General features: G+C 39.3%; 1 protein-coding gene across 1 annotated transcript in view; it reads left to right on the top strand.

The window, feature by feature from the left end:
* The window catches only part of agbl4 (AGBL carboxypeptidase 4), a 410,833-nt gene that overhangs the window by 34,318 nt on the left and 361,578 nt on the right, over positions 1-14,937 (top strand). The window contains exon 3 of the mRNA XM_067394590.1: positions 2,031-2,155. Coding sequence (XP_067250691.1) covers positions 2,031-2,155 — 125 coding nt within the window. The remainder of the gene's footprint in view (positions 1-2,030; positions 2,156-14,937) is intronic.

Here is a 14,937-nt window from a genome sequence, read left to right as displayed (position 1 = left end):
GCGTTCCTAGGAGAGGGGGTACTGTCACGGTTCATGAATCCGCTGTCTCATTCTGGTGTCTGTGTGATGGTGTGGGTGTGTCACCTGATTGTTTTGTGTGGGCGTCGCCGCTGATTGTTGATCAGCGGCAGCTGTGAGCAATTACCATCTGCCTATATAACGCCTTGTCTTTCGTCTCTTGTTTGTCAGATCGTTGTACGGTGTCCGCGTGTTGTTTCCTGTGTTGCTTGTTGTGTGTTTCCCTGGACTGGATTTTGATTCATTGCTTCCTGGTTTTCGTGTTCTCGTTGGATTACTCTCTGGACTTCACGCACGGATTACTTCACGGACACTGCTCTTCGGTCATCACTCTTCACGGATCTTCACCGCCCATCGACGTCCCTGTGTTACCACTCTCCTGCTGACTGTTATATGTTCTTTGTGTATGTTGAATCTGACTACCTTCGGTGTGAAGCTCTATTAAAGAGATTTAACTTGCATCTGCATCCTTCCTTCATTCCGTGACAGTTTATGTCTGTCTGTCTTCATTTGAAAAGAAATTACGGTTTTTGAGGAAAACATTCCAGGATTTTTGTTCATATAGTGGACTTGTATGGGTTGAAGGTCCTAATTGCAATTTCAATGCAGCTTCAGAGGGCTCTACACACTCCCAGCCGAGGAATAAGGGTCTTATCAAGCGAAACGATATGTCATTTTCTGAAGAAAAGAAAAATTTATATACTACTTCTTAACCACAAATGCTTATCTTGCACTAGCTCTGCAGTGTGCCAAGCATTATGTAATCATGTTGGAAACGTCATGTGTGACGTAGCCGGAAGTACCCCAGTAGGCTGAAAAACTCCATCTAATTTTCTAATTTTCAAAATCGTCTGACATTGTTGTTTTACCTTTTTTTTTTGTAAAGGGAACATACGCTCTTTGAACATACGCTTTGTAGACAATGGATCGGTACTTTCGCCTACGTCCCGCATGCTCTTTCTAACATGATTACACATCGCAGAGCAGTGCAAGATGAGCATTTGTGGTTAAAAAGTGTCTTCACCTGAAAGAAGATAGTCATTTGTGCCTAGGATGGCTTGAGGGTCAATAAATCATGGGATAATTTTAATTTTTGGATGTGCTATCCCTTTAAAGACCTTATGAAAGCTAAATTTGAGTGTTGTGTCTTTTAGTTACTCTCTAGTACTTTATCTTTAAATTTAAAGACAAAAATGCAATATAAAATACATCAAGTAATTTCATGTGTTCTGGATGGATGAAATAAGTAAAGCAATTAGCCTTAGCTTTCCTTTCTTTCATATTCCAAAATCAGTCAGTGATGCTAAAGACTGTAGAGAAACCCTCAGATTGCCGCCTGTATTTGTGTGTTGTATCGTGGCGATGTTTTGTTGCAGGATATCAAACTTTCTCTGTAATATTGTTGATGATGTGAGAAGATTGCCTGTGTTCCCATTAGCATGCTTGTTTAAGGCTGAACTTTATTACCTGCCATTTGACATTTGTGTGGGGTCTGCAGGATAATATGTTACCAACAAAGCACTTTTCTGGTTTGTTAGTATTTATTTGTTTGCGGCAGCCATGTTGAGGTTTGTTATTCTGCGATCTGCTACCAAAGCTGTCTAGTCGTCACCTGAGCGACTGCCAAGCGTCTCGGCTCGGCTTCCTCCATCCCACCCAGAAAGAGTGTGTGTATGTGTGTGTCAAAATCTGTGGGGAAAGAAAAGGTTAGATGGCAGTGCAGCATTTTATTTCCCTTTACATAAATGAAATACTTTGAACGCACACAAATATCAGCAGGATCCCAACTGAGTTATAGTCCATTTTATTAGTCTACCGGGAAATCTCTCCCAGTCACTGCTGTCTGTGTGGAAATATATATGTCTGCAAGGTAAAGCTAAAGAATAGCATGTTTTGAAATGTATATGTTTCTGTATGCATATATTAAAGTGTATTATAGAGCTACTGAATAGATTCACGGCCTGAAAGTAACTCTGGACAACTTCTTTGTTGTTCTCTATGTCTCTCCATAGGTAACCTGGGCCGTGTTGACTACATCAGCGAATTTGAGTTTGATCTGTTCATCAGGCCTGACACGTGTAACCCGCGGTTCAGAGTGTGGTTTAACTTCACAGTGGAAAACGTTCGAGAGACTCAGGTGAGCCCAGACCAGCACAGAGACTCCTTACAAAAGCTTACCCATCGGAGATGTTCTCATCATTTGTCAGGCTTGGATATAGATGTATCCAGGTTTCAAAATGATAATTGAGGAACATTTTTTTTTTTTTTTTACTCCAGTCTTCATTGTCACATGATCCAACAGTAATCATTCTAATACGCTGAAACATTTTTATTATTAACAATAGGGTTGTAAAGACACACTCGTCACAATTCGATACAAATCACAATACTGAACTCACGATACTATCACAATATTTTAAGCCAAAATAAAGCATTTTTTAAAAAAATTATTGTTACTTTATTACTATTTTATTATTGTCAGAACCCACAAATATTCAACCCTTGCCTTATTATACATTACATTCAACAGTACATATAATAGTTTAATGTAGTAATGTCACAGAAACTTTAATTTTTTTCTTCACACAGTACTCATGCTTTCAATGCAGGCATTCGTAGGATTTCCTACACAGACAAACCACCCATGCACAGACTCTCCCGGTGCTCGCTATGTCCCGCATCTCCTGCTATTAATGTATTATACATATAAGAATAAACCATCTAAAACACGTTGAATATTCATACTACTAAAACTAAAAGTGATATGGTGCTTACAATTTAATGTTTGCACTTTCACTTTGAGGAGTGCTGTAACGGCATCGCAAATGATCAGTGCAATCAATCACAGTTCTTATCACAAGAAAGCATGTCAAAATGACTATTACCAAACTGTAAATAGTTAGTTTATCCAAAAATTAAAATCTGCATTTACTCACTCTCATGTTGTTTTCGCCCGTCACGCAAGCATTTGAAAGTCTGTATCTTTGTTTGGAAGTTGAATGAAAATGCCATGATGGCGAGTACATGATGACAATTATAACATGTAAATACAGTAAGCTGAGACTTTGATAAAACTAACTATATCACAAATCTATATGATACATATCGTTGCATTTTTATATCTTGATATCTCAATATAACAATTTATCGTTACACCCCTAATTATCATTGTTGAAAACGTTTCTTTCTTTCTTTCTTTCTTTCTTTCTTTTTCTTTCTTTCTTTCTTTCTTTCTTTCTTTCTTTCTTTCTTTCTTTCTTTCTTTCTTTCTTTCTTTCTTTCTTTCTTTCTTTCTTTCTTTCTTTCTTTCTTTCTTTCTTTCTTTCTTTCTTTCTTTCTTTCTTTCTTTCTTTCTTTCTTTCTTTCTTTCTTTCTTTCTTTCTTTCTTTCTTTCTTTCTTTCTTTCTTTCTTTCTTTCTGTCTGTCTTTCTTTCTTTCTTTCTTTCTTTCTTTCTTTCTTTCTTTCTTTCTTTCTTTCTTTCTTTCTTTCTTTCTTTCTTTCTTTCTTTCTTTCTTTCTTTCTTTCTTTCTTGTAATATATGCAAGTTACTTTTGATGAAACTGTCTAGAAGTTTTGCATGTCAAGAGTGATTGAAAGATATTTGGGCCAGTGAGGTCTGCTTGTCATTATCACATTGATGATATGCCAAAAGTTTTCAAGTGTCACCCACATGCTCCCAAAGGCAGACAATTAGCATCCAAATAAATTCATCCCTTATGCTGACATGAATCCTCAGCAGATTGGTTGACTGATGCTTTAAATGACATCTCAAGCTCCTGGAAGAATCGATATCGCAAATGAATCTTAAATCATGCAGGCTTACATGAATTTAAATCACTTTTTTCTGCAGAAGCGTGACGCTCAAGTGCCAGTTCATGCCTGTAATCAATTTACAGAGACCTTGCGGTACACGCGCCAGGCACACAGATTGGTTTACACACAATGTAATTTACGGATGATTGAGTCAAGTTATCTCTCAAATGAATAAACTTCTCCATTAGTATTTTATGTTTTTGCATTTTCATATGGTTTGACAAATCAACAAGTGGCAGTGTCCTTCCCATGAAACATGCTCAAGTCAAATTGACAAACTTCACCTTGTTGTCAAGCTTCAAGTCTGTCTAGCTCTTTTTTCCCCCTCCTGTCCTCTTAGCCTTTCACGGCGCAGACAGACAGCATCCACTCATGAGCTCAGGACTTTGTCATTGGTGGAGAGGAGTGGTCACATGCCACAGTGATATGTGGGAACAGAGGGCGTGTCCGCCGGACAGGCCAGCTGGCTGGGCCGGGCTGCAGTTGTTTAGTTTTGTTAACGCTGGTCGAAGCCTCATCACGGCTGTCATTTTTGTTTAATAGCTAGAGGACGGTTTACACTAAGAAAGGAGGGGCGGAAGGAGGGCACACACGCTATCTCATTGATCTTAGATACCTACACGCAAGGATTGTACATACCGAGGACGATATGAGGAGGGACGGAGAGAGAGAGACGGGCTGTTATTAATAGGAAGTGCTTTACAAAGAAATATGAAGAGAGACAAAATATAACATGCGAGAGAGAGACTAGATGAAAATGTGGGATGCTGTTGCCATCTCCTGTAGCCTGGCTCTATCAGCCCATCTCCCTGCAGTGCTGTAGTCAGCGCTAATCAAATTTTATGGGCAAGAGATGAATGGAAGCCCTAGTCCGGGAGTCTGATCGATTTTAGGGCCAGATACCACTCTGCATCCTGCGCCAACAGGATATTTGCTGCTATGGCAAAAAAGAGAAAGATCAGGAGGGGAAAGAAAACACACACACACACATCGTACACACTACAGGTGGCAAAAGAGAAACATTTACACTATTGGCTTTGGAGGTGCTTTGTTGGTGCCGGCTCCACCCTCCCCACTCTTTCCCGCTGTCACCACCTTGCCCTCTGTCTCCGTAATCTTTTCTCCATCAATCCAATTTCCGTTTAAAATGAGGACTAGTGTGAATTTAATCTACTTCAGTAGAAGGAGGTGGGGGCGGTTGGTTGGTTTAGCAGAATGGAGTTTGTTTGGTAAGGGTTGTCTGTGAGAGAGAACTGCAACACACATTGCATGTTTTGTTCATTTATTTTATTTATTTATTTAAAAAAGAGAATAAGAACACAAATAAGCTTAATAACAGAATGGTTAAATCAAAGTGTAGTGATCTGGGCAGCCCTGCGCTAGAGAGATATCAGGCCAGGCATAGAGAAGTTGACGAGTGTTTTATTCCTGCACACCCACCAACTCTCTCTTTACTAAAGAACTGGGGAATGGGAAGCAGTGAATGTGTGTGATACTGAAGCTGAGATGACCATTTTGAAGTAAATGTAAGCTGGTGAAACAGATTTGGTCGTCTCAATCAGCTTAGCGGCTTTGTGGAAATTGGCTGCAGCATTTTTTTATGATGGATGGATGTCTTTTTCCTTTTCTTCTTCCCCCCCAAAAAAAACGGTTACCTTAGAACCTGGGCTCCCTCTCGTTGAGCTGGGGTTAATTATTTTGCAATGCGGTGGAGTTTGTGGTTTCTATTTAATCGAAGACTGTAATTGTGTGTGTGTGGTGCCGTCATGAAGGTGTTGCTTTAATGCAAATCTAGAATGTGCATTATACTGGCTCCTGAGTTGGAGAAAAAAAAATGCTTTTAAACGAATTTAAATTTTCTTTGGATGGGATGGTTGTATTTGCTGGAGAACAAGGAACTCAGGAACACCTTAGTTGGATCACATATCTAAGATGTGCTTATGGTGCTTTATTCAATTCATAGTCATTTTGTAATCAACGGTGTTTCTTCCTCTTTTTTTATTTTTGGAGAGACAGTGATTTTGCTCTGGCCATTTTTAATGTTCACATCCATGATTTACATTGATGTGAATATTAAAGCTGGTTTTATTAATTGCTTGGATGATTTTGTGCTTGTTTATATTCAGTGTAGAACTACACACCCTATAAACACTGTAGGAAGCTTGAAGGATGAGAGTGTGTGTTTGATTTTATATAATGCTTTAAAATTTCTCATTTTCTTTTGGCACTTTTATTGAAAGCTACAGTTGAGAGAGGACAGGAAAATACTGGGATATATAGGGCCCTATGAAATCCGTTTTATTTTTTTCCCAAATTCAGTTTTATTTTTTTCTAAATTGTTTTTTCCATTTTTATTTTTTCTGGATTCCATTTTTTTTTTCTCCAGTTTTATATTTAGACTCCATTTTAATGGTTAAATTAAATTTTAGTAATTAAAAAGCATGTCTAATTAATTGAAATTATAAATAATAATACAATTTAACAACAATTTATAAAAAGTTGAACAAAAATTACATTTTTAGGGCCCTATGATTTTTTTTTTCTTCCCCCCCAAATTTTTTTTCAAAATTCTGACAATACCTACAATAATAGGGCACTATGCAATGTTTTTTTTTTTTTTTCCTCCATTTTGTGTTGTGTATTTTAATTTTTCTGGCAATAGTAATATATTTCTGTCACAATTGCTTCAAGTTAAACCAAACTTTGATTTTGATGGGTTGCCATGAAGACCTTTGAGTTTCTGTGTTTATTATATGATGATGGTTTTTCTTGAATTAAATGATAAAATTCTCATGAAGTGACTCTCAGAGTTGCTCTGGAGATGAAGTTCATGGATTCTTGTCCTCATATAGTGAGGCGGCAGAGGCTGAAAACACCACAAGCATCACTTGTGCTTCATTGTGTGTGTGGTAAATGAAACCACTCGTCTGCGCCATTCATTCACACAGAGACACGAGGATTCATATTTATATAGTCTTATTGCTGTTTAATATTCACATATGCTTAGTCTACAGGTATATCGCAATTTGATTTAAGTGACCTAATCAAAAATTTGACAAATTCCGTGACATTCCAAGTTATGCAGTAAATTCTGTTTTTATGACTGGATTCCATGATTCCGTGATTCCATCTGCATTTTCTGCATTGCAAAAAATCATAGGGCCCTACATATAAAAAGAAAAACTTTCCTTTCCTTTCCTTTCCTTTCCTTTCCTTTCCTTTCCTTTCCTTTCCTTTCCTTTCCTTTCCTTTCCTTTCCTTTCCTTTCCTTTCCTTTCCTTTCCTTTCCTTTCCTTTCCTTTCCTTTCCTTTCCTTTCCTTTCCTTTCACTATTATAAGCATAGGTTCTTGATCACACCTGATCATAGATGAAAGGACCTTCTGAGTCATTCATATGATGATCTTAATTAATGTCATTAAGTATGTGTTTTTTCCTCCTCTGTGCTCTGTATGAGAATCAAAGACTGCTATTAGCTCATCAGAGTGACGGCAGCACAGTATAAACATTTTGACGTTTTGTATCTGCACAAAGAAAGGAAAAGAGAAAGGAGAGAGGGAGATGGGAGTAGAGATCCTGACCCATCTGTGAGTGCTGTAATGGATGAGATGCATATTGATTTTTTATTTTTTTTATTTTTTCTGGAGTGGAGGGAGACTGGGTGGAGTAGGTGTGTGCTTGTATTAACAGTAGCATTAGCTTGTGTTTGTGCATCAGCATCAATGTGTGTCTATGTGAGTGTGTCAGTGTGGTCTCGGTGTGTGCGAGTGAGAGAGAGAGATTTGCGGGAATGGGCGTGTGCCGAGTGATCTTGGCTGTGTGTTCTGGGAAGGCTTCTGGAGGTTGTGCTGTGTAACATCAGCTCTTTGGCACAGCCCGGCCTCTGCATCTGACTCTGTAAACCTGCATAATGGACTCTTATCACACACACACACACACACACACACACACACACACACACACACACACACACACACACACACACACACACACACACACACACACACACACACACACACACACACACACACACACACACACACACACACACACACACACACACACACACACACACACGTTTGTTTTTGTGAATTGTGGGGACTTTCCATAGACTTCAATGCATTTTACACTGAACAAACTGTACATTCTATCCCCCTACCCTGCCCCTACCCCTAAACCTAACCCTCACAGGAAACTGTGCAAACTTTTACTTTTTCACAAAAACTCATTCTATATGATTTATAAACCCATTTACATTGTGGGGACCGCTGGCTGGTCCCCACGATGTAGGTGAACTCAGGTTTATATTACATCATGGGGACATTTGGTCCCCACAATGTAATATAAACAAAAGCACACACACACACACACACACACACACACACACACACACACACACACACACACACACACACACACACACACACACACACACACACACACACACACACACACACACACACACACACACACACACACACACACACACACACACACACACACACACACACACACACTCAAACTCATTCAACACTCTGTGTTCGTACAGGGACATTTAACCCTTCTGGTGTCCTTCAGACTGGACTGAGGGACATGATGGGAGGGGTAATGAATGTCTGCAGATCTGTCTCTAGAGGAACAGAGCTAGATCTGTGTGGCCAAGGGTGTTGCCATTTGTGTTTCCTTTTGTAAGTGTGTATGTGGACATGTGCATCTGATATTGAGGTGTAGGATTAGAGGGCAACCGATGCAGTCTCTAAAAAGGAGAACATAAAACAGGTTGCATCTAGGGGTAGGTGGAATTACCAAAATGTAAATGTGATTTTTTTGGATCATGGTAACTGTATATACCTGAATTATTTGGTGTGTGTGTGTGTGTGTATATATATATATATATATATATATATATATATATATATATACATATATATAAAATATAGTATTTTTTTTCTTGTTTTATTATGATTATGTTTGAAAATCATAATATTGAATTACTTGCTTATGAAAGAAATATATTGTAGGTATGTCAAAATAATGCAAACTAAAAGATATTTAATATTTTTATTTTTGTTGCTGTAACATTTAACCATTTTCATTTGAACATTACTGGAGTTGATATACTGCTGTACATAGATATATCATTACAAGATGGGTACAATGACAGGAAAATAGAAAATAAAAATAAATATTCTAATATAATTCTAATTTAAATTTCATAGAGGTTATGTAAGAGGTTATGATAAAACCCACTCATTAGGAAAGACATTACATTTCTCAAGTTAAATATGTTACATGCTGTCCTTCACACCTCATATCACTATAAAGACAGCAAAAGAACAAATCAAAAAATAACATTATTTCAATCATGTTTGTTCTGTTCACTTTCCTCTTGCGTCTTTCTGTGTATTGGCTGGTATTTTCAGTCTGTGTGTAAAAGTGCTTTTAAGTCATTTCCTTGTCATCCCTCTGTCCTCCGATTTTGAGGTGTCTCCAGGGGGGTGGAAGGAGAGAACAGATGTCTGGGATGTAGCAGGGGTCCTGTTCAGCCCTTGGTGAGTTGTTTGAGGATTACACTTGTAATTTAGGTAAAGTAGCCCACCCAGCAAGACGTAGACCTCCTATATTCTCATGCAGGTTGAAAATCTCCTGCTGGAGTCTTCATAAACATGATCTTAAAATGTCATCTGTCATATTAGAAATAAACAGCCTTCCTTGATCCATCAGCTCTGATTTTACTTGCAGATATTGTTTGTTTTTATTTTTATATTATTAATTAGGGTTGTCAATTTAACATGTTGATTTAGTGGGATTAATTGTTTAATATAACTTGTTAAAAATAAGCACAATTAATCATGCCCCCTGACCCGTATGTAAGTGTCATTATAAGATTTATTTATTTTTCCTACCATTGCAGCAATTCAAGCTTGAAGTACTACCAATGCAGCCAGCTGCTGTACATGTTGGATAGAGTGCAAAGGAATGGAACAGAACACAATGATTGTGATGCTTTTTTGCATGTTTGAAAGGTTGAGCTTCTTTCTAAGGGGCCATTCACACAGGATGCATCTTTAAAAACAGCTACAGTGGACTCAGTGTGGTGGAATGAAGTACAGCACAGAGATCTCTTCTTATGACTTGACTTAACACATTTTAAAAATGATACAACCCCCTTTAGTTACTGTTGCTATGTACAACAAGCCATGCCACTCTGAACATCACACATCATGTTTTCCACAGAGTGAAAAATACGTAGCGGAGCAAAGAGGACATTAACAACACGTCGACAGACAAATGTCAAATTTTGTCATTTTTAAAGAGATTTAAACAATAAATACTGTTCTGTGGCTCTTTGATATGTCGTGACATCGCTGTAGCGCCTCAGTTCAAGCGGTTCGTGAACCAATCATCTCTTCCTGCTGGTTAATTTATAGCATCAAATAAACAAATTAACATCAGAAGGAATGAACACACCATTTTTCAATTTCAAATCCACTGACATTAATCTACTAACTCCCCTGACTGCTTTGTCGGACTTAACGGTGGATTCGGCACTTTGATTGGTTAGATCGTCTGTCAATCAAACTCCCGGCTTAGGGTATATTATGTATATTTAAAACAAATATTTTAATTTGAATGTCTATTCAGTACTTTGTCTGCCACAATATTTTAATGCCTTAGAATTACCTTAATCTGTGGCTTTTCTCAGCAAATATTGATCTATGCCATTAATTGTGATTAAATTGTTATTAATATATGTTTTGATTGATAACAGCAGAAAGTAGAATAGCAGTTATATTCTTTGTTCATTTAGAAAAACATTGTGATTAAGCCCCAGCTTTGTTTTGCGATCATTCCAAGCCATTGCTAATGTGGTCACACAAGCTGAGTGTTTCCTCCCAATATGGCGTGTCTATTTACAGTCTTGCTATACAAGCGGCTAATGTGGCTAATGTACTGTGATTTGGCCAGACTGCCAGGGGATCTGCACAGGAAGCTCATTTCACAGATATATAAGCACGCTGCACAGAGCGGCTCCAGCAGCACCTCGGCACCGCGGCGATCATCCGGATGGCGGGTGCATCTGCGCTCCATACGGAGCCCAATACACTCCCTCTGCGGGAAAGACTGAGACCGTGCCATGCGCGGACCCCCTGCCAGCATGAAAGCTTCAGATTACATCTGCAGCGTCCCTCATCCACCTCCCCCGAAACACCAAGCACCCAGGCAGGTGGCCCATTTATATACATTAAAAGAGCCAAACATCTCACGCCTCGACTTCAGGGCTTTTTGATAAAGGCCGCTGCTAGGAATGGGAGGGAGCCCGCGGGGCCCTTTTGAGTGGCTAAAAGGCTGAATTTGGCGGCTGGGTGCTGCTGTGTTTGGCGCAGCTAGTGGGGCGCGTTGTAAGGGAATGGCAGGGGCCATGCAGAGCGCCGCGCATCTGCACGAACGTGCGCAGCGGCGGGTCGAGGATCATCCTTTTACAGGCCATAATGAATACAGATTGCGCAGCCGGATCGAGATGCTCGGCAATCTGCTGCGCCGAAAATGAAACAACTGCTGCTCTAATCAAATAGTCTTTTCATGCCAGCGTACTCCTTAAGTCGGGGCTAAATTCAATTCCAGAATTCTGGGGTTATAAATGTTGTAATTAGACCATTGTTTTTAAACAGGAGGGTTCTGCACAGGCTGGCTCTCTATCTCCCTCCTGCTTTGTGTAGCTCCTGATCTCTATCTGTTGTAACCCATTGTGGCCCCAATGTGCTGAATGCGAAAGCTGAGGCTATAGACTCTTTGGGGCCCTTCAGAACCCCTCTGCCCAAGTCAGATTCATTATGCTGACTAGCATTCAGGGAGTCTGTAGTTTAATAAACAAAGAGGAGATGGTGAGCTGTGGCGCACTGATGCTTTGTTTCAGCTTTTGTTTCTGTTTGTGCGCTTAATTCAATCAGCTCATGCCCCCCTCTAACCATGCTGTTTGTTCTTCGCCGTTAATTACTGCCTAAATTGTTCTCTTGATGTTATATCTGTGTTTATTTACAATGGGGTGCTGCAGAGATGCTTTATATAGGAAGGTGTGCAGCTGCTATCTCCTTGCTTTAGCCTTCTATTCTCTGCCTACCAATAAGAAAGCATGTAGACAAAGCAAATAATCTCTACATAGGAGCCTTTTAAAGTTTCTTTGTGTGTTATGACTTTAAGTAAATTGCTTAACTTTCCTGAAATGCCTGCCATTACTGTTAGGATAACTATTCACTGCCATTTGTATAGACGAGTGCGAGCGGCACATTTTTTTATTATTATTCTATTTTGTGGTCTGAAAAAGAAAGAACATACTGCATTAGAACACCAGGGTGAGTTAATGTTGATGTAATTTTCATTTTTAGGGTGAACTATCCCTTTTGATTTTGATACTGTTTTATCTGGATGCAGAAGCAAATACACTTGACAACCACTGATTTTTTTCACACAGTTAGTCACTCATTTTTACAGCCAAAGTGTAACTTTAATGACCTCTGTGTCCAGTTAACCTGGTTGTATCAAAGTCCCTTTCAATGAAAGTCTGTACACTCGGCGGCCATAATTGCAACGTCTCTGGGCAACTATTTCAGGAATCCAAGACCAAGACCTATCTATTTGAACAGGGAATCCTGAAATATTTGAATGGGGAATCCTGAACGATTAGATGAGCCAATGCACATATGCAGTCCTAAGCGGGAGTCTCAGGTTTCTATGGGAACCGGAGCTTCTAACGGCAGCTGCAGTGACGCAATGACTATAGTTGAATCCCAAATGATGCAGTATACTCTTACACTATCTACTTATGCACCATACACTCAACCGTGTAGTGTATGAATTTAAGGTAATTTTGTCATTTAACATCAGCGTCTGTTAGCCACTCCCCCTTCACTACGTAATTAAAGCTACGAGACTAACTTAAAGAGACTAACTGAACCACAAGTTCATCCATCAAAACTTCATTAACCAACAGCAGCATGTAAACATGCACTAGCCGGAGTCTTTAACCATTGCACTCGCGTGTCATGTCCTTTGCGACGTCTCGTGCTTGACATGGCATTTGAATTTGGAAAAGAAACACAAAACTGATGGGAGCCGCTCCGGTGGAGAACAGTAACTGTCTCTAACACCTTAAGATGACGCGCAGCTCACATCTCTCTTGCTGTAAGTTACCGAAAGTGAAACCACACACAAAACACCGGCTCTCTTGACGTGGTAGACAACAAGTTGCCCAGTATAGTTCCATTCACACAGCGCGGATATTCCGAGATTGCTGTTGTGAGTCCTGAAAATTTACGGGTGTGAGTTTGGTTATACAATGCGGTTGTCACTCCTGTAAATAACCGTACTGTGTGAAGGTAACCATATTAAGGACTCAAATACAGGACTGACAACCGTATTGTGCTGCTGTGTGAACGTGGCCTAATAGGACTGAACCGACTTTCTATATCTATAGTCTTTGGTAGTATTTGCAGTAGATGTTATCTCTTACTAGATGAGCTCATAGAAATCGCATGTCAGAATTAGTGGCGTGTGCAGACACCAGCGTCCTAGCCGCTCCAAACGAGCGGGATCTTCACGAGTGCTGCTGTCGCTCATGGGCACTGCCATCCATTAGACATCTCTCTAAACTGCTCCACGTTTATTGGTGGTTATGAAAAGGCACAAATTACAAAATGCAAACATGCTCTGCCTTTGTATGACACTCTTAATGCATTGAATGTGGATATTATGAAAGGCAGACCGAGGCCTAGAACGAGACATGCCGGAGAGCTGTCCACATTTGCATTTTCATCCCATTCAGTGGCTTCCACTTATTGCTCTAAAATTGTTTTTGAATCTCCAATTCTGTGGTTATGAGGCTGTATTGAATGCCATTTGCTCTGTATTATTTGATGTGGAGGCAGCGCAGAGAGGTGCTGTCAATCTGTGTTCATGGCTAATGTGGTTAAGTAAAGCCAATATGGTTGTTTTCAATGCGTGCTGTGGTGAACGGGGGCTGGCTGGTGACTTGGCGAAGTGAGATAGAGAGAAATGAGGAAGATGCCGTGTTCTCCACTTAGCTTACTTTTTTGCCTGGCAAGGTATTAATTCATTGATGCTGTGTGTAATTTGCCAGATAAATAGGTTACATGTTATTTTGGTCTGAAGCTTGATTTCATCGGGTATGTTTCTGGGGTGGATTAAAGGCACAGTATGTAATTTTAACCACTAGAAGTCACATATTCAGAACAATAACAAAAGCGTAACTTGATGATGCTTGAAGGAGTGGGGAATGATGGGAGATGTCGTCTTCAGCTCCACTGCCAATGAAAATCAATCCAACGGGACTCAAACGTGTGACTGTATCGTTTTATCTATACATAGGGAAAGGAAAGGGAAGGAGGCCTTCGCATTGGATAGTTTTGTTGACACTCCAAAACCTCCAAAACCTTTCTTGGGTCATTTGATTCACCTGTAGGTTTACGTTTAAGTTATCTTTGGAGACAGAACATGCTGTAAATGATAAAGAATAATCGTGGGCCATAACGACTGTGCAAAACAACAACAGAGTAGCATTTTTGGGATAATAATTACACAAGTGAACAAAATATGTAACACCATGTTTTTTTTTTGATATTTTAATGCAAAAATCTTACATATTGTGCCTTTTAATATGCAAAGTTGCCTCTGGACAAATAAGCCTATTTTGAAGCAGGGGCTTCTACAAAGCCACTCTTTAAATAAAACATTTAGGCCAAACAACCTTTTCTGTCAAATTGCAAAATCACCTTATATCTATGTAGATTTGTGGCCTATGCTCACATTTTATAAAACTATATTGCAGTGGTTGAAGATCCACAGAGAGATGCATGAAATTCAAATTTTGCACTTCACTATTGTTAGAAGATAAGAAGCCAGCATGTGGACTGATTATAGGAGACAGTGTTGTACGTGGTGGTAGTGCTACTCCTTATATATACAGTTGTGGCCAGAATTATTAGACCCCTTCATAAATATGATCAAAGATGACTCTAAAAATAAATCTGCATTGTTTATCCTTTTGATCTTTAATTCAGAAAATTAGCAAAAATCTAACCTTTCATTG

This window comes from Chanodichthys erythropterus, chromosome 9, assembly GCF_024489055.1.
Source record: "Chanodichthys erythropterus isolate Z2021 chromosome 9, ASM2448905v1, whole genome shotgun sequence".
Classification (NCBI taxonomy): domain Eukaryota; kingdom Metazoa; phylum Chordata; class Actinopteri; order Cypriniformes; family Xenocyprididae; genus Chanodichthys; species Chanodichthys erythropterus.
This window is presented reverse-complemented; position numbering and strand designations above follow the sequence as displayed.